This window comes from Mustela erminea, chromosome 5 (assembly GCF_009829155.1).
Source record: "Mustela erminea isolate mMusErm1 chromosome 5, mMusErm1.Pri, whole genome shotgun sequence".
NCBI lineage: Eukaryota > Metazoa > Chordata > Mammalia > Carnivora > Mustelidae > Mustela > Mustela erminea.
Window position 1 is genome coordinate 69,970,601 of NC_045618.1, and position 25,707 is coordinate 69,996,307.

General features: G+C 39.4%; 1 protein-coding gene across 9 annotated transcripts in view; it reads right to left on the reverse strand.

The window, feature by feature from the left end:
* The window catches only part of ATP8B4 (ATPase phospholipid transporting 8B4 (putative)), a 268,272-nt gene that overhangs the window by 235,741 nt on the left and 6,824 nt on the right, over positions 1-25,707 (reverse strand). For 3 of the 9 annotated variants that reach the window (XM_032343690.1, XM_032343682.1, XM_032343691.1), the window contains exon 2: positions 8,683-8,751. In XM_032343690.1, coding sequence (XP_032199581.1) covers positions 8,683-8,710 — 28 coding nt within the window. In that variant the 5' untranslated portion in view covers positions 8,711-8,751. Of the gene's footprint in view, positions 1-8,682; positions 8,752-22,236; positions 22,265-22,324; positions 22,419-22,787; positions 22,965-22,991; positions 23,514-25,707 lie in introns of those variants that run through there. The other 6 variants (XM_032343686.1, XM_032343685.1, XM_032343688.1 and 3 more) reach the window with 6 other exon arrangements.

Consider the following 25,707-nt stretch of genomic DNA (forward strand, 5'->3'; position numbering starts at 1 on the left):
GAATATAATAATGGATTCATAATAATAAACTTAACCTTATAATCTTATAAAGTTTGCATTTGTCTTTTTAACCACACAACTGTAAAATATACTTTTTAGTATTTTTTGGAGGAAGGGGTCAACAAATACCAATGATAGACATAATATGACCTACTCCACACCCTCATAAACATATGGAGGAATTCCCTGTGGAGTCATGTGTGCTAGGTCCACAACCTCCACATTTTGGAACCTGGAACAGCTTTAGCCAGTTTAAAGACAACCTGTAATTATCCACCTCTCTTCCTTCCCAGATTACCAAACTACATGAAATCTCATTTAAGAATTTTACACAAGAATAATGGTCTTCATAGACTTGGAAATGATTTGTCTTGGACCTCCCATATGACCTCCATAGAAAGGACATTTACCAAGAACAGAGAACTTTGGAGAAGATGGTGCAGGAGAACCATAAGCTCACTTTGTCCCCAGAGAAACAAATCAGGTAACACCCACATGAGTGTAAATAATCCAGAAACCATTAGAAGGCTGGCAGAACTGACTCTCCACAGCTAAATGCAGAGAGGAGGACACATCAAAGAGGATAGGAAAGCAGAGGCATAGTCAGAACTTTAAAAGATCTATGGGACTATTCATGGAAGGGGAGGGACACCATGGGTGCAGAAACTGGAAAGAAACAGACTCTCACAACAGGCACTCCAGGTCCACAGAATTCCCATAACATTTGCCTTTGAAAACCAGAGGGGCATAATTTCTCAAATTCTTATAATCAGCAAAGCATAACAACTGGAACTTAAAAATCAACCTGTTCCACTCTGTAGAGTATGGAGAGTCCCTACACTAAAAGAGACAGCACAACAAACATCCCCAAGGACATACATAATCTGAAGTTTACAGGAACATGACTTGTTTACTAATCTCAGAAAATGTACTGGAGAAGTAGTAGTCCTTGGGAGACTTCTCAAGGAACACAGGAGCTGGTGGACACTAATTCCCTCCCCTCCCCTCAGCCTAGACACAGGGATCCCTACAGGAACCAGCATAGCATGAACACCTGCTATCTAGCTTGCTAACAGCTATGCCCTGCTACTGCATTCTCCAGGGTCCTGTCCCTCCAGCCAGGTTCTCACTCAAACCAGACCCAGACACAAATTTTGTCAACACCAGCACCCCAGCCCCAGCACTTCTGTGGATCTGTCCCTTCCAATATGTCCCTGGTCAGAACCCACCCAAATTGATGTCACAAACCTGGCAGTATGCAAGCAGCCTGAGAGGGGTTGGTAGCACTCCAAAGTAATTCCTGCCCCCAGGGAGAGGGGACAATAACCACACAGACCCTTTCAACTATGGCCCCAGGAAGACATGTGATCTGATTACAGGCTCCACCCACAAACTTTTTGAGGGGACAATGCAGGGAAAGTGCTCTGCAGTTTGAAGCAATTCCATCTCTGGCAAATGCCTAGTCTAACTCAACTTAAGCCCATGGTAGCCCCAGCCTGACCCACTAACAATAGGAACCAAATCCTGCCCACTCCAGGCAAAGAGGGCCATTGCATATGACTGGACCGAAGACAAATGTGGCTCAGCCACAAGAGCATGGTGCACACAATGCACATAGGAAATATCTCTGAAACACTAGCTTCTGGTGAAGAAGGGACATTGCACTGGATAGCACTAAAGGACCTCTTCTTCATAATTTCACTACTTTCAAGAGCAGAAGATCTTGTTAACCTTCTTAACACATAGAAACAGACACAGAGAATTACATAAAATGAGGAGACAGAGGAATATGCCCTCAATGAAACAACAGGGCAAAATCACAGCAAGAGACCTAAACAAAATGGAGATAATAATACACCTCATAGAGAATTTAAAGTAATGGTGACAAAGATACTCACTGGACCCGAGCAAAGACTGGAGGACTTCCCTGAGACCCTCAACTAAGAGAAAAAGAACTTTAAAAAGAACCAATCAGAGATGAAGAACTCAATAACTGAAATTAAAAATACATTAGATGGAACAAGAAAAAAAAATACACTACATAGAATAAATAGTAGACTAAAGGAAGAAGAACAGATTATCTACCTAGAGGTCAGAGTAATGGAAAATAATCAAACTGAACAGGAGAGAGAAAATAAATTTTAAAAAATTACAATAGACTTAAGGAACTCAGTCCCCATCAAGCATAATAATATTTGCAATATAGGGATCCCAGAAGGAGAAGAGAGAGAAAAGGAGGAAGAATATTAATTGGAAGAAATAATACCTGAAAACTTCTCGTATCTGGGAAGGTAACAGAAATCCACCTGCACAGAGAGCCCCCAACAAAATCAACCCAAGGAGGCCCACACTAAGACACATAGTAATTCAAATGGCAAAAATAGTGACAAGAAAACACTTGAAAAGCAGAAAGAGAAAAGAAAACAGTGACATACAAGGGAAACCCCAGAAAGCTATCAGCTGTTTTTTTGGCAGACACTTTGTAGGACAGAAGGAAGTGGCATGATACATTCAGTGATGAGAGGAAAGACAAACAAACAAACAAAAAAAGAAAACAACAACAAAAAACTTCAGCTAAGAATTCTATCCAGCAAGATGATCATTCGGAATAGAAAGAAAGATAAACAATTTCTCAAACAAAAACAAAGGAATTTATACCACTAACCCAGCCCTACAAGAAATGTTAAAGGGGACTCACTGTGTAGAAAGGAAAACCTCAAGTATGAGTGAGAGAAGTGGGAAATGCAAAAACAATAAAAAATAGGTACATTTTTAAAAATCAGTCAAGAGATCACAAAATGAAAAGATAGAAATTATGACACCATGTATCTGAAACCTGAGCAGGAGGGTGGTGAAAAGACTAAAGAATGGGTTCACACTTAAGCAACCATCAACTATTATAGACCACTACAGGCATAAGATGTCATATATAACCTAACAGTAACCACAAAAAACTGACAATACATATGCAAAAAATAAGAGAAAGGAATCCAAGTATATCATTAAAGAAAAACAGCAAACTGTAAAAGAGAGCATGAAAAGAAAGGAACAGAAGAGAATTACAAAAACCACCATAAAACAACTAACAAAACAGAAATAAGTATATACATATCAATATTTACTTTGTAAATAGAATAAATGTTCCATTCTCACTGCTTTTATTCAACATAGTACTGCAAGTCCTAGCCACAGCAGTCAGACAACATAAAGAAACAAAAGTCATCCAAAATGATAAGAAAGAGGAAAACTTTCCCTATTTGCATATAACATGATACTATATGTAGAAAACCCTAAAGACTCCACCAAAAAACTACTAGAGATGGAGCACCTGGGTAGCTCACTCCGACACTCAGTCAAGCGGCTGCCTTCAGCTCATGTCATGATCCCGGAGTGCTGGGATTGAGCACCACATCAGACTCTCTGCTCAGAGAGTCTGCATCTCCTTCTGCACCCCCTTCACCCATGCTCATGTTCACGCACATTCTTTCCCTCAAATAAATAAAATCTTTAAAAAACTACTAGAACCGATAAACAAATTCAATAAAGTCACAGGATTAAAAAATCAATATACAGAAATATATTACATTTCTATCACTAACAATAAAGTAGCAGAAAGAGGAAGTAAGAAAACAGTCCCATTTATAATTGCACCAAAAATAATAAAATACTTAGGAATAACTTAAACAGAGAGGTGAAAAACTTGTACTCTGGAAACTATTAAAATGTTCATGACAGAAATTGAATTTAACACAAATGAAAAGATATTCTTTTGTGTGTGAATATAAGAACAAATATTGCTAAATACTACCCAAAGCAACCTGCAAATTTAATGCAATCCCTATCAAAATGCCAAAAACATTTTTCACAGAACTAGAATAATCTTAAAATTTGTACTGAAAGATCCTGAGTAGCCAAAGCAATCTTGAAAGAGAAGAACAAAACTGGAAGTATCAAACCCCAGATTTCAAGATACACCACAACTCTATAATAATCAAAAAAGTATGATACTGGCACAAAAAAAAAAGACATACAGATCAATGGAACAGAATAGAAAACCCAGAAATAAATCTACAATTATATGATCAATTAATTTTTGACAAAGCAGGAAAGAATATGCAATGGGAAAAAAAGACAGTCTCTTCAACAAATAGTGTTGGGAAAACTGGATCACTACAGCCAAAAGAGTGAAATTGGACCACTTTCTCACACCATACACAAAAATAAACTCAAAATGGATCAAGGACTTAATTGTAAAACCTGAAACCATAAAAATTCTAGAAGAGAGCACAGGCAGTAATTTCTTAGACGTTAGTGGTAATAATATTGTTCTAGATAGGTCTCCTGAGGCAAGGGAAATGAAAGCAAAAATAAACTACTGAGACTACATCAAAATAAAAAGCTTCTGCACAGCAAAGGAAACAATCAACAAAACTAAGAACACAGCCTACTGAATGCAAGAAGTTATTTGCAAATGATATATCCAATAAAGGGTTAGTATCCGAAATACATAAAGAACTTCTACAACTCAATGCCAAAAAAACCCCAAATAATCTAATTTTAAAATGGGCAGAAGACATGAACAGACATTTCTCCAAGGGAAGACATACAGGTGGCCAACAGACACATGAAGAGATAATCATCACTCATCATCAAGGAAATTCAAATCAAGACCACGATGAGCTAACACCTCACACCTGTCAGAATGGCTAAAATCAAAATCACAAGAAACAACGATTTATGGTGAGAATTAGAGAAAAAGGAACACTTGTGTAGTGTTGGTAGGAATGCAAAATGGTGTAGCTATTGAAGAAAACAATACGGAGGTTCTTCAAAAAATTAAAAATGGAATTACCATATGATCCAGTAACTCCACTACTGGATATTTAACTAAAGAATATGAAAACACTAATTTGAAGGGATACATGCACCCCTGTTTATTGCAGCATTATTTACATTGCCAAACTGTGGAAGCAGCTCAGTGTCCTTTGGTAGATGACTGGATAATGAAGTGGTATATATACCTAATATAATATTATTCAACCATAAAAAAAGAATGAAATTCTGACATTTGCAGTGGCATGGACAGAGCCAAAATGTATAATGCTAAGGAAAATAAATCAGTCACAGAAAGTCAAATACCTGACGATTTCACCGACTTGTGGAATTTAAGAAACAAAATTAAATGAACAAAGAAAAAAGGGATAAACTAAAAACAGACTTTTAACTATAGAGAACAAACTGATGGTTACCAGAGGTCAGGGGTGGGTAATGGGTGAAATAGATAAAAGAAATTAAGAGTACACTTATGATGAGCACTGAGTAATGTATAGAATTGTTGAATCACTGTATCATACACCTGAAACTAATATAACACTGTATGTTAACTATACTGGAATTAATATTTTAAAAAAGCAAACAGAACATAGACTACAATTATAATGTTTGAACTGAGTCGATTAGCTGGAATTTTTTATATCTTGAAGAATGTGAGATTTATATGAATATGGTATTAACAAATAATAAAGCATATACAGGATAAACTTATTATTTCCCCACAACATCATGCTCAGCTTGTTGTATTTTCATATGTATCACCTATGGCCCAAGCTTCCTGATGAGGTTGTAGAAGTTTATATAAATGAAGTACACATTTGTTGAGGATATTCAATATCTCATTGAGGTAAAATATCACTTCATGATTTTTCCCCCTAACAACCCCAGGCTGCTTAGAAGTTCTCTAGTCTGGGTTCCCCTGGCAAATATAGCACTTGTAGCAATGTTTAGCAAACTATTTTTAAGTTATCATTGTTACTATAAACTTAACAATTGTGTGAGGATACATACATTTTATTGGAATGTAAAAATCTACATTTTTACATGGTTGAAGGTTGGCACTTCCTAGCATATCACAGGGGCTTAAAATATTTGTTGACTGACTGCATAGCAAATGAGTAAGTTATACTCGTTCCCCAGTCTATGAGGGAATCTATAGGAACTGATATAATCCAAAGATGAGTCATTCCCTATCATGATGATGCTGATGGTGTGTCAGTTTTCTCTGAGAATCTGTCACAAAGAAGATATAGACCCACATATGTGGCCAAAACATTTAGCTTCTTTACACAGCAATGACTAGTAATCTGTAAAATGAAATTCTGTATTAGGAAGACCAGAAAGTTGCATTCCTCATAAAAACACTGTCAATCAAGTCATTTCCCATTACAAAGCAAATTCTTTTTTAAATTTTGGTGCCAAATCTATTTAGCAGTTGGACTGGACTTTTACTAAATTCTATATAATGAAAAACAGTTCTAAATTTAAAAGAAAATAAAGAGATTAAACGCCAAACAGACTGTATGAACATCTATTGGACATTGTACCAAGATTAAAAACCAGCTCTGAGAGATAAGATATTTTACAGGCAAATTGAGGAATTGAAAAATGGAATCCACTATGATTTATCAATGTTATATTCCTAGAATATAGTGACAATATTGTGTTTATACAGAATATCCTTGATCTTAGAAGATTCTTCCAGGAATGCAAAGATGATTCATATCCACGAATCAACCAGTATAACACACCACATTAATAAAATGAAGGATAAATATCATATGATCATATGCAAATGCATGGGAAGCATTCAACAAAATTTTTCATTCATTCATGATAAAAACTGCAACTAAGTGGGTATAGAGGGCACATATCTCAACATGGTAAAGGCCATGTATAACAAACCCAGAGCTAACATCATCCTTAGTGGTGAAAAGCTAAAATGTTTCCCGTAAGATCAGGAGCAAGACAAAGATGTCCACTCTTGCCACTTTTTTTTAACATAATACTGGAAGTCCTAGTTACAACAATCAAATAAGGAAAAGAAATTAAATGCATCCAAATTGTTAAGGAAGAAATAGAATTGTCACTATTTGCAGATAACAATGAACAACTGGGATTGTATCAAACTAAAAGTCTTCTGCCCAGTGAAGAAAACCATTAACAAAATGAAAAGACAGGGATGCCTGCGTGGTGCAATTAAGCATCTGACTCTTGGTTTTGGCTCAGGTTGTGATACCAGAGTTGTGAGATCGAGCCCCAAGATCTGCTAAAGTTTCTCTCTTCCTCTCCCTCGAACCCTCCCCACCCCAGCTTGCTCTAAATTAATCTTGAAGAAAGAAAAGAAAGAGAAAAGAAAAGCAGGAAGGGAGGAAGGAAGGAAAAAAGAAAGACAACCTACTGAATGGGAGACGATGTTTGTAAATGACGTATCTGGTAAGGGGTTAATATAAAGAACTCATACTACTCAGGATAAAAAAAAAAAAATCAGATTAAAAATGGGCAGAGGACCTGAATAGACATTTTTCCAAAGAATATATACAGACAGCCAACAGACACTTAACAAGATGCTCAACATCACTAAGCATCAGGGAAGTGCAAATCAAAACCACAATGAGATATCACCTTACAACCATCAGAGTAGGTAGAATCAAAAAGACAAGAAATAAGAAGTGTTGGTGAGGATATGGAGAAAAGGGAACTCTCATGCATTGTTTGTGGGCAAGTAAATTAGTACCACCACTATGAAAAATGGTACAGAGGTTTCACAAAAGATTAAAAATACCATATAATCCAGCAATCCCACCTCTGGTTATTTACCCCAAGAAAACAAAAACCCTAATTCAAAAAGATACATGAATTCCTATGTTTATTGCAGTATTACTCATAATACCCAAGGTGAAAGCAACCTAAGTGTCCACCAATAGATGAATGGATAAAGATACGCTACACACACACTCTCTCTCTCTCACAGAAATACTATTCAGCCATTAGAAAGAATGAAATCTTGTAATTTTGACATGTGTGGACCTAGAAGGCACTAAGTTTAGTGAAATAAGTCTGACAAAGACAAATACTGTATGATTTTACTTACATGTGGAATTTAAAAAACAAATGAATAAACAAAGCAAAATAGAAACAGACTCATAAATACAGAGAACAAACTGGTGGTTGCCAAAGGGAAGTGGGGATGAGGAGATAGGCAAAACAGATGAAGAGGGTTATAAAGTACAAACTTTGAAGAAGCCCAAGAATATAAAGTATTGCATAGTGACTACAATAATATAATAACTTTGCATGATGATGGATGTCAATTATACTTATGATAAGCATTTCATAATATATATAAATATCAATTCACTATGATATACAACTGAAACTAATATTGTATGTCAACTATACTTCAATTAAAAATAATTTTTTAAAGGGCACACGAGAACTTCGGGGTGATAGAAATGTTCTATATCTTGTTTTGGGGTGGTAATTAGACTGGTGTATACCACTGTCAAAATGCAAACTGAACAATTAAGATTTATGTGGGGTTTTATATATAAATTACATGTTCACAAAATAAAATGAAGTGAAATTTTTTTTATTTTTTATTTTTATTTATTTATTTGACAGAGCGAGATCACAAGTAGACAGAGAGGCAGGCAGAGAGAGAGGGGGAAGGAGGCTCCCTGCTGAGCAGAGAGCCCGATGCGGGGCTCAATCCCAGGACCCTGGGATCATGACCTGAGCCAAAAGCAGAGGCTTAACCCACTGAGCCACTCAGGTGCCTCTAAAATTAAATTTTTAAAAGTAAAATAAAAATTAAGTCATGTTCACTTTATCATCTGAAGAGCTTACCAAGTGATTTCTTTTTACTGCAGAACATTATTATATCTGTTTATGTTTCACCAGGTTTCACCAGTTGGCCTACATAGGAAACAAGAAAAGTATACAACATTAATGTTTTTAAAATGTTTATTAACCACAAGCTTCTACCTTTTAACTTTCTTCCTAGTCAAATCTAGATGACTAGGAGTCATTGGCACAATAATGCATAACAGATTCCACTTACCAGGTTTAAATTTAACTGGATAAAAATAACTCTACACAAAAGTAATCTATTTGTATTATATGCTATGTGAAACAACGGAAGATAAGCTCAAGTGTGCCATTCAATTTGGCATTAAAATTGAGCCAAAATTTTTTTAATTTATTTTTTTATAAACTTATAATGTATTTTTAGCCCCAGGGGTACAGGTCAGTGAATTGCCAGGTTTACACACTTCACAGCACTCACCATAGCACACACCCTCCCCAATGTCCATAACCCCACCACCCTCTCTCCACCCCCCTCCCCCCAGCAACCCTCAGTTTGTTTTGTGAGATTAAGAGTTTCTGATGGTTTGTCTCCCTCCAACTCCCATCTTGTTTCACTTATCTTTTCCTACCCCCAACCCCCCCCCCCACATTACATCTCCACTTCCTCATATCAGGGAGATCATATGATAATTGTCTTTCTCTGATTGACTTACTTCGCTAAGCATAATACCCTCTAGTTCCATCCACGTTGTCACAAATTGAGCCAAATTTTCGAATGCATCCCAAACACTACAAATCAGAGTATATCAGGGGTGAAGTTACAGTATCTGCTTTTTATTCAAGACTCATTAGATGACTCCTTCCCAAAGCTAGCACTGAGAACCACTGCTGAATCACAGGAGAGAGGCTGCCAGGTTCACACTTCAAAAATTTCCCTCCATTCATTCTGTGTAGAGTCTTCTCCAAGTATTTACCAAAAAAGCCAGAATAATGTCGATATCACCTTTCCATTTTCCCTATGAAGGATCTAATTATGGTAGACTCTATTAGAAGATTTAGAATAAAGAAAGGGGCAAATGATTTCAAAGATTTAAAACCTGACAGATGTTAGAAATGAACTCAGGAACCTTTGCAAACCCATGAGAGGGTAGGCACATGCTCTTTCAGGCTGAAAGGGAAATGACTTACTCACTTCCTGCTCAAAGAAGGGCTGTGGCAGGATGCAGTGAACACACATAAAGAAGAAGTTGGTCATACAGAGACCAGAAGAGAGGAACAGTCAATGCTTCTAGTTTAGTAGTTGCGAGAAAGGAGAATACAAAGGTAATTCATCAACTGCCACTGCTCCACTACAAATCTCTCGGAGTCTAAAAAGACTAAAACCATCCCTATTTTTCCCTGTCGTGGCCCCAGATCCATGATTTCCTTCCCGCCACCCCCAGGAAAAGCAGCAACCTGCTGATGGCACAGCTACTCCTGAATGTGTCTGGCAAACAGGACCACTGACACTTTGTGACACCTGCTGCTTTTCTAGGGACTGGTTACTAAAAATGATGAAACTGCACAAGAAAATGGGAGAACTGCAGCCAGGTGCTGCTAGAAAAGGGATAAGTCCTTAAATATTAAATATAATCCATCACTAACTCTTCTGTTTCTCCCCCCAATACTTTCTACCAACTGTCTTGCCCAAGATGAGCCCTCCCACCACCACCACAGCTTCAGGAATCTGGTTGTTTCTAGGAACGCTTGCCGATGACTGAGTGCTTTTCCCTGCATTGTTCATAACAGGTTTCTCTGCTCCAGCCTTAGCCACCTATAGACCAGGGTCCATCCTGAATCAGAGTCATCTTTATAAAAGACAAATGGCATCCTGTCACACCCCTGATGAAAACCTTCCAATGACTTCCCATTGCCCTTAGAAAAAAAGATCAGGGCGTCTAGGTGACTCAGTGGGTTAAAGCCGCTGCCTTCGGCTCAGGTCATGGCCTCAGGGTCCTGGGATCGAGTCCCACATCGGGCTCTCTGCTCAGCAGGGAGCCTGCTTCCTTCTCTCTCTCTCTCTCTCTGCCTGCCTCTCCATCTACTTGTGATCTCTCTCTGTCAAATAAATAAAATCTTTAAAAAAGAAAAAAGAAAAAAAGATCAAATTCTAGCATGACCCCTTGGACCCTCCACAACCTGGTCCTTGCTCATTTTTCTAGCCTAATTTTCCATCGCTCTCTTCACTGCCCCCATGCCTCCTTGTACCCCATCATATCTATACTCCAGAAACACTCAGCTCAGCTTCTTTCCACCTGGGAGCCCACCCCATGCTCTTCACTCTGCCTATAACCACCTAACCCATCCAACCCCTTAACCTAACTCCCACTTGTATTTCCCATATCAATTCATATATTACTTCCTCTATGAGGCCTCTCTGATCCCCCAGATCAGAGATAGGAGCACCTGTATGTGCTCTCATATAATCCAGAACTTCCCACGAGAGCCTCTATCACTCCAGAACATATTTGCCTATTATTATATTATATTGCCTATGTCCTCATTAGTCTACAAACTCCAGTAGGACAGTGACCTCATCTGTCTGGTCCACAGCTATATTTCCAGTACCTAATGCATGAACGGCATATAACTATGCTCAATAAATATTCGCTAAATGAAACAAGGAATGAGGTCTTTAATTTCTATTAGGAAAAGACCAAGGACTTTCATACATTAAAAGGCTCTTCCCTTTTTAAATCTTTTTGTAGTGAAGTATATATAATTAAATATTTATTCATGTGAGAGAAAGAGAGTGTGGAGGGAGAGGGAGAAGGAGAAAATCGTCAAGCGGACTCCCCACTGAGTGCAGAATCCAACATGATTCCATGTCCCTGAGATCACGACCTGAGCTGAAATCGAGAGTCAGACACTCAACCGACTGAGCCACCCAGGAACCCCTTTATTGAAGTATAATGAACATACAATGTTGTCCTAGTTTCAGGTGTACCACCTGAATCCAAGTATGGATTCGGCAATTGTATACATTACTCAATGCTCACCACAATAAGTGTAAAGCCACTTCCCTTTTAGCAACTATCCCTTCCCAGGACCCAACCCCACGTGCCAGAACATCTTAGATCGTCCCAACCTGGGAGCCACCATGCCTTTCTCATCTACTCCCTCCTTCTGGCCCATTCCCATCCTCTTTTTATACCCCCATCTGCAGCCGAGGAAAAACCTCAAGGATGAACATTTGCTTACCAGAGAAAGAGTACTGCACGCAAACTAAAGAGCAACAGAAAGAAGAGAATTTTGCAAAGCTTGGAGAAGGAGAACAAAAGGAGGCACTACAGCTATTTAATAATAATTTTTAAAAGATATATTGAAAAGATTTTTTCTTTAGAGGTAAGGCCTTCCTGCAAGAAATAATAAGAATAGGGACACCTGGGTTGCTCAGCTGGTTGTGTCTGCCTTCAGCTCAGGTTGTGATCCCAGTGTCATGGCCGGCATGACAAATCAATCAGGGAACATGAGGGTAAGAGGACGGTGAAAAGAAATTAAGAGACAAAGAGATGGGGGCAGGAGGGACACTGAGGAGGATGTCCAACAGTGCCTATTTTATTCCACATCTTACAAGCATTTATAAGAGAGACCACAATAGGAGGAGTAATACATCAGTACCTAGTCAGATGACCACAAGTTTCTATAACAAGTTTACATTAACTACAAGCAAACCTCGTGATTCCAGGTAGTCTCAGCTAATGCCATTAGCAAGACAACCAACCAAGGAGTGGGTTATGGGAGGTACAGGAACAACAAGGACCTCTAAGAATTCATGACCCTGACCACATTGTTCCCTTCTGTAGGGAAAGTGTGTGGGAAGTCACGTAAGTGAGCACACGACACAGCACAGACCCTTTCTCAGTGTTACTCAACTTTCCTGTCCTTAACCTTGTGAAGGTGTCTGGACTTTGAAGGAGACACAAGTCAGGGCCTGGTTTGATCCTCAACTCCAACCATGCCGTGGCCTCCAACATCCCAGAGTCCTGGGATCAGCCCTGCATGGGGCTCCCTGCGAGCTCTCTCCCTTTCTCTCTCAAAGTTTTCACATGAACAGATATTTCTCAAAGAAGACATCCAAATAAATGGCCAACAGACACATGAAAAAGTGCTCAACATCACTCGGCATCAGGGAAATACAAATCAAAACCACAGTGAGATATCACCTCACAGCAGTCAGAATGGCTAAAATTAACAAGTTAGGAAATGACAGATATTGGTTAGGATGCAGAGAAAGGGGAACTTTCTTACACTGTTGGTGGAAATTCAAGCTGGTGCAGCCACTCTAGAAAACAGTAAGGAGGTTCCTCAAAAAGTTGAAAATAGATCTACCCTATGACCCAGCAACTGCACTACTGGATATTTACCCTAAAGATACAAATATCTGTATTTGTATTTAGTATTTAGTATTTGTATTTAGTATTTATTTGTATTTATCTTTATTTAGTGATCAGAAGGGGCACATGCACCCTAATGTTTATAGCAGCAATGTCCACAATAGCCAAATTATGAGAAGAGCCTAGATGTCCATCAATAGATGAATGGATAAAGACGATGTGGTACATATCTACAATGAAATGATATGCAGCCATCAAGAAAAATGAGATCTTGCCATTTGCAATAAGGTGGATGGAACTAGAAGATATTACACTAAGCAAAATAAGCCAATCAGAGAAAGACAATTATCATATTATTTCACTGATATGAGGAATTTGAGAAAGAAGACAGAGGATCATAGGGGAAGGGAGGGAAAAATGAAACAAGATGAAACCAGAGATGGAGACAAACCATAAGAGATTCTTTATCGGGAAACAAACTGAGAATTGCTGGAAGGGATGATGGTAGGAGGGATAGGGTGGCTGGGTGATGGACACTGGGGAGGGTGTGTGCTATGGTGAGTGCTGAGCATTGTGTAAGACTGATGAATCACAGACCTGTACCCCTGAGACAAGTAATACATTATATGTTAATAATAAATAAATAATAAAATAAAGTCTTTAAAAATAATAAAATAAAATAAGTAAGTAGTAATATGGTTAAATGTGTGTTTTCATCCAAGGACTCTTTGTTCTAAAAAAAAACAGTCACAACGGATACAAAATGGGAGCAGGGAGAAGGATGAATGGATTCTGTGACATTGACATCTGAATCTGGTGGCCCCATCTGGCCAGACAGTTAAGGCTCATCTTGCAAATTCTAAGCCAACTTGTTAGGGCCTTAAAATTCTCTCCTGAGACTAAGTCAACATGTGTTTTCATGGACTCAGAGTCCCAGGAGCAGGTGAAAGGAAGAATGATTCTTTAAGCAAGAGGGCAAAAGGGACTCTACACCATGACAGGTGGCAATTAGAATGTAGGCAGAAGAAAGAAATTCAATCTCTCAGGAATTTAATGAGAGTACTGGCCACTGGCCAACTTATTCTGTCTTCTTAATGGTTTGCTACATTGCTTTGATGGATTAATCCTAACAACCACTTCAAAAGACAAATACATAATATAAATGTAACCAAAACATATATTCTATGATATCATCCCTTCCTCTCTTATTTTAGATACTTCTGCAAACACTGCTCATTTTAACAGCTCCTAAGCCAACAAACTACCTTTCTAAAACTACCTCTAAGCCATACAGCTATTTCATGTTTTTAATTTCTCTAATATCATCTTCCAAAATGTCTTAAAAATTTTAAAGATACTGAGTTAAATTCATTTTATGAATTTTAGCTTTTTTACTAAAAATCTTCTCCACTTTATAATTAATCCGGAGTGATATAATCACAATCATATAAATTAATATTTCTACAAGACTTGTGAAAGTTTTTCTTATTAGTGACCCTATTCAAGTGTTTTCACTCACTAAGACATAAAGTTACAACAAAAAATTAAGAATTGACCTTCAGGCCCATGTTTTCTCCAATCCAGTATTTTCCTTGTAACAGGAACAATTTCAGGCATGCTTAATAAAGGATTCACATTAATGTAGCAGATTCTAGTTCAACTTTGAGGAAGTGAAATTTAGTGCTTTCATTCTTGGACATTTATCAACTCACCAAAGTACCCCAGCTGACACTCTAATTCTAAAAGATGTCAGAGTAAAGAAAAAACCATCTTTTGTTGAACTTTCAGACCAGCTAAGTTCCAAGAAAATAGAGTAGACAAATCAGGTGGGAGAAAAGGTTTGCTAATGTGGAATCTACCTTTAGAAGTAGGAGCTTAAGATTCTGAAATTCAACCATTTCCAAATGCTGAACAAAAAGTATCTATATGAATACATTCCTTATGTTTTACATCACCCCAAAGTAGAAGAAATAGAAAAAGGAAAGCTGCTGATAGGTCTTACTTAATTCTTGGTTTCATCTTATGCAAGGGATTAAAATGGTGGCTTCCTTGTGTGAAAGTCATGGGGCAGGGGTTAATAAGAAAAAGAGTTATAGGGGCACCTGGGTGTCTCAGTCAGTTAAGTTAAGCTCAGGTAATGATCCCAGGGTCCTGAGATTGAGTGCCACGTTGAGCTCCCTGCTCAGCGGGTAAGTGTGCCTCTCCTGCTCCATTTACCTCTCCACCCTGTTCATGCTCTCTCTCCCGCCCTCTCTCGCTCTCAAATAAAAATATTTAGAAAAAGAAAAAAGAAAGAGGTATGGAAAAAGAGGAAGACAGAAAAAGGAATAGCTAATGGCTAAGTAACAGCAAAGAGCTTTTATGTATATTAATTCATTTTTAAAGGCAGTGAGTGGTTTTTTTGAAAAGATTGAAAGTTATATGCTTCCATAAGGTTTTTTGTTTGTTTGTTTTTACATTTCCAGTTCATGTTTCAAATCTTGGTTACGAAAAATAATTCTTCTAATGGGAAAAGTAACAAAATCAGAGAAAAGAAGGAGCTGGTTTCAGACACCTTGAGCCTGAAGGTGATAACAAGACATCCAAGTTAGAAATGTTACTTAAGCAGCTATATGCAGAAGAGAGCATACTGTCTGGAATATGATTTCACAAGGTCTCTACTTGTAGTGGAAATGGGTACATCTGAATGCAGGTGACTCAACATTTTAAACAAAGGATTAAAATGGAGATTCCCTTTAATGATCTGAGGACATTCAACAATGAAGTTATTATAGTTAATTCCCCCTGCTCCAATTCCATGATCACCAAGCAACCTGCTGATAATAACTGCCTTCCCACAAAAGTCTGTCTACAGGGAAAGAGTACACTAGCCTGCCGAAGTGAACATTCTGGTCCTCCTGACAGTTATAATACATGTTTTAAATTAATAAATTGTCGTTCTTATTTTATACTACCAGTCTCCTGAGCTAATATTAGTCTAACTCAGAAACATAAATCTGTCTTTAGTATGCTGTTGAATTACAGTCCAAAATTTGTAAGATAAACAACCCATTCTAGATGGAGTAAATTCACCAAGAGGCCTCCGAGGGAACAGCCATCCCAGTGACCTACTTAAGGGGCAGCAGGATGTGGTGGCTGGGAGCTAGCTTGTCCGTTGGAGTCAAGCAGACTAACCTTCGATTCCTACTTTTTCCACTAACTCATTGCAGAATCCAGGCCTAATATGCTCAGAACCTACTGGATGGACTGTTGGGGATGGTGGCACATGAGGAAAAAGCTCATTAGACATTAGTTATCTTGAAGGCAAGATAGTTCTTCTGAACTTTGTCAAAGTATCTAAATAAACATTTGGATGAAATGTCCTCATTTCACCCTAACTTTCTTCAAGACAGTCTACAATAAAACAAAGGAGGTAAGTGTGAACGGATAATGAAACTTTAAAGAGGAGATGTGCTTGTGGTGGGGGCACAGCCCTGGGGGTAAATTAAGGGGAGGGAAAAGATTGAAAAGAGAAAGACTGAAAATACAAGGTAGAATGACAGAAAAGCAAAGGAGGAGATCAGAAAAGAAAGGCGCAAGAAAGGAGCTGAGATAGTTGAGGAAAACACAGGACCAGTGGAAGCCAGGAAAGCAACAATGAGCAGATTCCTGGCAGATTCCTGGCAGCTTCTCCTTACTTACTTAGAGTGCTGCCCAGGTGAGCCCATCACTGCCTGTCTTCAAAGCAGAGTCTAGGAAGGAAGCAGAGTGCCCTCCTAGGGGAGGTCCTGTACTCCCTTTGAGCAGTGGGTTCTCTCCAGTTCTCAGGACTCAGGGAGAAGATGGGCCAAAGGGGAAAGGAGGTGCACAGCTTCAATAAGGCCATCCCCAGACCTCAGCCCTCGTGAGACCTCCCAACCTCCTCCCTCTCTTCTCTACTCTTTTCTGCTCGGCTTGCCTTCCTCATTCCCCAACTCTGCTTTCTCTTCTTTTTTGGAAACACTGTACTATACAGGAGACACTTTTAGGAAAATAGATTCCAGTCCCAGCTCAACTAATTTCTATCTAGTGTTACTTTGGCCAAGTCACTTCCCCTTCCTAAGGCTCAATCCTGGAATCTGGAAAATAAGGATAATAATGCCTTCCTTTTAGAGTTGTTGTAAGGGTAAATATACATCTGTATATGGTTCATTCCATAAAAATGTGTTCCCTTCTCTCCTCCCATTTGTCTTTTCTTCTACTCCCTCCCTTTTTTCCTCCTTCAATCTCCCAGTTTCCCTTCTCTGTTTTCTTAACTTTCCCTAATCTTTTTCAGTCAGGCACTTGCTTCCTAACCTAATTCACCTTGTCTCTGAAGAATACCCCAACTAAGAACGGAAGGGAAGGGGGCTGACCAGCACCAGGGTAGGTACAGGTAAAGCTTGAAAACCCTGCCTGCCTGAGCACTAGTGGCATCTGAGGATGGAAAGTTGGAGGGCAGGATTAGGAAACCAGCCCCTTCTCTCCTCCCTCTTCTGCCCTCCATCTTCTCTGGTCCTACCCTTTTCCCGCTCCTTCTTCTGGCTCTGGGTTCCCAAAGCCAAAAAAGCAATAAGACCCAGGAAAGACATCCTGGTGCAGCAGGGAAGTCTCAGCCTTGAAAAGAATGCCTGAGCTTCTGTCTGCAAGTGTGCAACGTTGAATGTGATGTGTGGGTAGGAGGTACAGATAGTGTTTTAATCATATTCAGTGTCAGTGACAGATGTCAACAGCCACAGCACTTGTCAGTTGTCCGTAATGGACAAAAGTAGAAGTGAACAGAATATAAGGCTGTGTGTGTGTGTGTGTTGATCGTTGTACAGCCAAATTTATAAACAGCTTAGTAATTAGATATAATTACCATTCCCTGACAATAAATTATTGTATTTCCCATATAATGTATATTAGGTTGATTTTGTTGTGAGTTGTCATGTCAACACCACAGTCTGTTTATATTCTGTTAGGCATGCAGCTGTTACCCAGCCACAAGATTCTGAAGTGGTGGGAACCGTGCTTCCCTTCCTCCTCTTGTTTATCCCCTGCTCACTTTCATCCTTGCTCTCCCCTCATTCCTTTCCCCTTTCTCGGTCTTCCCTAGCCTGCTCCTGCTGCTCCTCTACTGCACTTTTGCCCTCATGCTGCCTTTCTCTCCCAAACACGCCTCACCCTGGCTTAGTCTTCTTCCTTCCCCTCTCACTTCCCTTTTCTTCCAACCTTCTATCAGACAGCTGGGCTTGGTCCTACGAGCTCTGTAACCTCCAGCAAGTTCCCTCTTTTCTAAGCCCCGGGTTTCTCATCTGTAAACAGGGACAATTAGAGTAACTCACAGGATCATGAGGCATGCCTACAAAAAAATTAACACAGTGCCTCCAGCTACAAAGTTAGGACTCAAGAAAGAAAGGTTTTTGTTTTTGTTTTTAATATATGTTTAAGTCTCCACAAGTAAAAAAACCTCCTGTCAGGGGCATCTGGGTAGCTCATCAGTTGGGCATCTGCCTTCAGCTCAGGTCATGATCCCAGGATTCTGGGATGGAGCCCCATTAGCCTGCCTCTCTCCCTCTGGCCCTCCCCCCTGCTTGTGCTTTCTGTCAAATAAATAAAATCTTTTAAAAAAACAATCTGGGGCACCTGGGTGGCTCAGTGGGTTAAGCCTCTGCCTGCCTTCGGCTCAGGTCATGATCTCAGGGTACTGGGATCGAGTCCTGTATCAGGCTCTCTGCTCAGCAGGGAGCCTGCTTTCCTTCTCTCTCTGCCTGCCTCTCTGCCTACTTGTGATCTCTCTCTCTGTCAAATAAATAAATAAAATCTTAAAAAAAAAAAAAACAATCTGAGGGTTTTGAAGGGGCGGGGGGTGGGAGGTTGGGGGACTAAGGTGGTGGGTATTATGGAGGGCATGTATTGCATGGAGTACTAGGTGTGGTGCATAAACAATGAATTCTGTTACACTGAAAAGAAATTTAAAAGAAAAAAGAAAAATCAAAAAAAACTGTAAAATCTGAACATCAGTAGGGATGGATCTCTATCATCAAACATTTATTGGGTACTTATTCTTTAAGATTTTTATTTATTTATTTATTTATTTATCTATCTATTTAAGAGAGAATGTGAGGAGGGGGGTGTTATAGAGAATCTTAAACAGACTCCATGGACTGAGGGCAGAGCCTGATGCAGGGCTCAATCTCAAAACTCTGAGATCATGACCTGAGCTGAAACCAAGAGTCAGAATCTTAAGTGGCTAAGACACCCAGGTGCTCCAGCTAGGTGTCTATTCTATGTCAAACCTGGGTGGGTAGAGGGAGGCAAGTAACATTAGATCCTACCTCTGTCCTTTAAGTACCTCTAGTCTGGGAAAGATAAATACATAGATCTTTTGAATGGCTATGATGGAAGCAAGGACTGTGCATCATGGAAACAGAGGGAAGGGAGTCACCAAGCCTGCTTTGCAGAGTTAGCCAAGACGTTACAGGCAGTGATTCTGAGTTGATCCCTTTGAAAAGGAAAGAAGAGTTTGCTCACTAAAATGAGGAAAGGTCAGGCAAAAGGAACAGCTTGTGGAAAGACAAAGTATTGTGAAAGGGAAAGGAAGGTTTGGGTAGCAGTGAAATTCATGGCAATGAGATTATAGGGGGCATGAAGCTGGCAAAGTAGATTAGAAATGGATTCTGAAAGAACCTAGATGTCCATCAACAGATGAATGGATAAAGAAGATGTGTATATATACACCATGGAATAATATGCAGGCATCAAAGGAAATGAAATCTTGCCATTTTCGACGATGTGGATGGAACTGGGGGTATTATGCTTAGCAAAAATAAGTCAATCGTGGGCGCCTAGGTGGCTCAGTGGGTTAAGCCACTGCCTTCGGCTCAGGTCATGATCTCAGGTCCTGGGATCGAGTTCCACATTGGGCTCTCTGTTCAGCAGGGAGCCTGTTTCCCTCTCTCTCTCTCTCTGCCTGCCTCTCCGTCTACTTGTGATCTCTCTCTATCAAATAAATAAATAAAATCTTTAAAAAAAAAAAATAAGTCAATCGGAGAAAGACAACTATCATATGATCTCCCTGATATGAGGAAGTGGAGATGCAACATGGGGGGTTTGGAGAGTAGGAAAAGAGTAAATGAAACAAGATGGGATTGGGACGGAGACAAACCATAAGAAACTCTTAATGTCACAAAACAAATTGAGGGTTGCTGGGGAGAGGGGGAGGGCGGTGGAGTTATGGACATTGGGGAGGGTATGTGCTATGGTGAGTACTGTGAAGTGTATAAACCTGGTGATTCACAGACCTGTACCCCTGGGGCTGATAATTCATTATGTTTATAAAAAATTTTTTTAAAAAATGGATTCTGAAACAAGTGATCATCTTCATCATTGTTGTCATCATCATCACTACCATTCACTGGGTACTTGGCCTTGTGCTAAGTACTTGACACATATCATCTCACTTAATCCTCACCAAAACTCTATAGGCAAGGACTGTCATTGTCCATATTTGAAAGATGATGAGATACGAGGCAGGGCTGTCTTCAAGACCCATGGTTCATGGTTCATGTGTTCATTACCATGGTTAATACCCATCGTAATGGGGAAGTGGAAAGTAGAAGAGGTCTCTCAGAGAAGGATATGGGTAGAATCCAGCCCCTCTTGTCCATGGTCATTGTACTCTATGTCTCTCTATGCAAGCATAGGCTATCAGCACTTTTAGGAAGGTTACACTCACAACATGACCTGACATGGAAAGAACTGGAGGAGCAGTGACAACAGGCAAGTGAAGCTGGATTCTAAAAATAGTTCTGTGGTTGAATTGACCATTTTATAAATTGTCCATATGTTGAGGTGCAGAACAAAAAGAAATCTTTGAGGTGCAGAACAAAAAGGAGGAGGAGGAGGAGCCATTAAAATGACAAGTATAGTATGGAAGGGAGAAGAAAGAGAAAACAGAGAGGCAGAGATTGGGATGGGAGAACAATAATTTCAGTTTGAATGCATTAGTCTTGAAATTTCTCTTGATTGTTGAAAATATCCTTAACACTGAAGAGAAAAAACAGATTTGTAGAGTTGGAATCGTCAACATCTATGAAAGCATTGAAGTCATGGGAAATGAATGATCTCACTCAGGAAGAATAAGAATTAAAAGAAGTGAGAGGACAGAGGGTGAGGATGAGTCAGTAAACAGTTGAGGAGGCCCTAGGGAACACTCAACTTCAAAAAAAAAAGGGGGGGGTCAGAGAAGGATATATTGAAATGAAATGCTCAGGCTTTCGTGCTGTGGTGTCTTCCTCTGGACATCTAGCACAGAGTCTACATGGGGTAGGTGTTCAACAAGCTGGAGTTGACCAAAGAAATGGAAGAGAGAGACAGGAAAAAAAACAGTTCCAAAAATGCAATGACCAATATATTTAATATTTACATTTAATATTTAATCAGAAGTTAATATTTGAAAAATATTTCACATTGCTAAGAAGTCAAATAAGATTTTAGGCATGAGGAACACGTGGAGGTTACTATTTTCTTGGACATCTTTTTATGAGAAATCCTGAAAATACCAGCATCTACTTCTTATATATGCAATACAAGCATCTAGAATACATGCATTAACAAGATTTCTAGGAGAGCTACAATTTCTAATTTACTTTGAAACAAGAGGTTAAGTCTTTTCCAACTAAATGAAAATTTCCAATTTACCAGGTAAGAACAAAATAAAATCCTCCTGTGCACAAACAAACAAACAAAAAATTCTCCGGGTGCACAAAAAATTACTTGACCCTTCATTTTTTTTTTTTTAATATTTAATTTATTTTTTATTTTTTTTTTATTTCCAGCATAACAGTATTCATTATTTTTGCACCACACCCCGTGCTCCATGCAATCCGTGCCCTCTATAATACCCACCACCTGGTACCCCAACCTCCCACCCCCCGTCCCTTCAAAACCCTCAGATTGTTTTTCAGAGTCCATAGTCTCTCATGGTTCACCTCCCCTTCCAATTTCATTTTTAAAGACGCATGATAAAACAATATAAAAGCGCAAGATGGATAAATATAGGTTTTTAAAAAATCACTCGGAATTTATTGATTTCTCAAGTCAGACAAATCTCAGCACTAAAAACATACCACTCCAGCCTCAGAGAGTAGCTTAGTAAAAAAAACTGTTCATGTTAAAAAAAAAAAAAAAAACTGTTCATGTTCAAAGCATGAATCAGTCATAGAATAAACAATACCTTGAACAGGGAAGCCAGATACAAACCCCTTTAAAAAAAATGAAATCAATTACTCCAACACCCACAAACAAAAAGAAATGAACCTCACTGCTACTCCCATTGGCCATTTAACAGGTGGTACATGGCACCTAGGTGGCTCCATCAGTTAAGCATCTGCCTTGGGCTCAGTTTATGATCCCAGGGTCCTGAGATCCAGCCTTGCATCAGCCTCCCCGCTCAGCAGGGAGCTTGCTTCTCCCTCTCCCACTCCCCCTGCTTGTGCTATCTCTCAAATAAATAAAATCTTTATTTAAAAAATAGATGATGCTAACAGAATAAAACTTTGAAAAACGAAATAAAGAAAATATCCTATTTCTCAAACCTAACTACTTTCCTTTTTTTTTTCTTAGTAAAAGAATAAAAAAGACTGTTTGCTAAACCTCAACCATACCCAAGATGAAAACAGCAAAACAAAAGAGCAACATAGAAAAGAGAAAGAGAAAGCTCCAGACAGGCCTGAGCAGACTCTCCTCTTGGCCTCACCAACCCTTGAATGCTCCCCACAGACTCACCTCAGCCTGGACCTAACCCTCCCAAAAGGGAGGATTCAGGGAGATCAAACAGGTACCCACTCCATGACCAGGTCAATGAGAACAATGAGAAAAGCAAGGCTATTCTAAAAGCTCTAGCAATTACATAGAAAACAAACAGGGTCTCTAGGGGACATTCTTGAAAACCTGAGATCAACTCCCGGAAAAACACTCTTGACCACTTACCGCTACAGGAAGCTGCTAGATGGCAGATCAGAATCAGCATCTCATCAGAAAAAGAAGGCAGCTTTGTAGGAAAGCAGCTACCCTACCAGTGAAGACCTGGGAGAGAAAACCACTCCTTGGAAAAATACCAAAAGCCCAGAAGAGTCTCTCCTTCTAGAGTTGCCTGCTACCGCTGCCAGGGCAGAACTGGTTAATCCTGAAGAAACAAAAGGAAGCTCCCTAGAGGCGGGCTTCAGCAGGATGGCTTTCCTCTGTGGGAACCAAGAGTTCAGAAGGATGGAAGCAGATAACAGAAAGTCACAGTTACCACTTCTGCTTACCAAACTTTCATCAGCCCTCAATGAGGAAAATAAGCAAACGTCTTTAGAGTTCCCACCTGTTCTTCCCCAGAGATGAAGGAATTCACATTTTTAAAAAATCACTGGAAGGGGAGTTTTACTATCTTATGGATGAAAGCTAAGCACATGCAAGCAACATTTAATATGAAGAATGAAGACAATTTTCCAAACATCCTTAAATTCAACTCAGAGTAAAGCAAACAATTAACCCTTGAGGGTGTCAAAAAATAAATGCACATTAGGAAATAGATTTAAAGTTTTTAGTTCAGAATCACTTTGAGCGGGTTCTTGTTTTTAAGATGGGATTAGATGAAAACAAAATATTTTGGTTTGTGTCTATTTTTAAAGAAGAGATTATGTCTTCTTTTAAGAATGTCTAAACCCATTTATGGGTTTTCCGGAAGTTGCATCAGATTTGTAGTTAAGTACTAAAGCCAAATACATTTTTTAAATTTTTTTTCACATGTTTATTATTCATTATGCTCAGTTAGCCAGCATACAGTACATCATTTGTTTTTCATGTAATGTTCACCTATTCATTAGCTGCGTGTAGCACTCAATGCTCATCACAACACATGCCCTCCTTAATACCCATTGAAGGGAGGGGTGGTGGGGGATGGGGAAACCAAATACATTTTAATCATGTTTCTATAACCAGAGCAGGTTGATCGTCTGCACACATCAACTCCACTCTCCTGGAAGATCCTGGTGCTGAGCCCTCACACCTCTACAGAGAGCCAGATCAGAGAGAAAGAAAGACTTTCCCTGCCAAGCCTCCCCAGTCCTAAGAAACTGCAGATTTCTTGAAATGAGAGTGATGGCTTTCTTTCTTGCATGGTAGAAAGAACAAAAAACTGCTCTTAAAAAGAAAGTAATCATTTCTTTATGATATTTAAAATGAAAAACTCTTTAAAAATGTTTTCAAATCTAATTTCTATACCACTTTTTAACCTATTATATTAGCAACTACTATAAGTTTGGTAATTCCCTTTGTTGAAGAAGATATAAAGAAATCAGCATCTTGGGGCACCTGGGTGGCTCAGTGGGTTAAAGCCTCTGCCTTCGGCTCAGGTCATGATCCCAGGGTTCTGGGATCGAGCCCTGCATCGGGCTCTCTGCTCAGTGGGGAGCCTGCTTCATCCTCTCTGCCTACTTGTGATCTCTGTCTTTCCTATAAATAAATAAAATCCTTAAAAAGAGAGAGAGAAATCAGCATCTTCTATACTATTACTATAGAAGTTGGTAAATAATTTTTTATTTTTTAAAAGATTTTATTTATTTGACAAAGAGAGCACAAGTGGGGGGAATGGCATAGGGAGAGGGAGAAGCAGACTCCCCACAGAGCAGGGACCCCCCCCAACAAGGGACTCCATCCCAGGACCCCAAGATCATGAGCTGAGCTGAAGGCAGACACTCAGACACTCAGACACTAAGCCACGCAGGCACCCCAAAGTTGGTAAGATATTTTTAAAGGGAAACTAAGTAGTGTCTATCAAATATAGAAATGTGAATGTTTCCATCTCTTGGGAATTTACCTCACAGATGATCATAATCACATCTGGAGAAATGTTCATTATAGCACTGTCTGTGACAGGAAAAAAACTAAAAATGGCTTGAGAATAGAGGACTGGCCAAATAAGTGAAGGTACATCCATGTAAAGGAGGATTATGCAGCCATCAAGAGAGAGTAGAACTGAAGTGAAGGATCAGATGGCCTGGGTTCAGATCCGACTCCAGCAGAGACTAGCCAGGTGACTCTGAGCAAGTTCCCGCACCTCTCTTCATCTCGGTACTTCATCTATAGTAAGATGAAAATTACAGTACTTACCACAGAGAATTACTGTGACTGAGACAGTGCCTAAAGTACAGCAGATGCTCAATAAATATTAGTGAGTACCAGTTAAAGAGGTAGGCCTCTTTTTTAATATTTTTTTAAAGATTTTATTTATTTGACAAAGATCACACGTAGGCAGAAAGGCAGGCAGAGAGTCGGAGGAGGAGGGAGCAGGCTCCCCACTGAACAGAGAGCCCAATGCAGGGCTTGATCCCAGGACCTTGAGATCATGACCTGAGCCAAAGGCAGAGGCTTAACCCACTGAGCCACCCAGGTGCCTCAAGAGGTACACCTCTATAAACAGACATGGAAAGATGTCCAAGACAGACTGTCAAGTAGAAAAGAGCTAGTTGCAAAAGTATGCATAGGATAATTCCATTCTATAAGATTTGTTTTTTAAAGATTTTATTTATTTATTTGACAGACAGAGATCACAAGTAAGCAGAGAGGCAGGCAGAGAGAGAGGAAGAGAAGCAGGCTCCCCACTGAGCAGAGAGCCCAATGCGGGGCTCGATCCCAGGACCCTAGGATCATGACCTGAGCC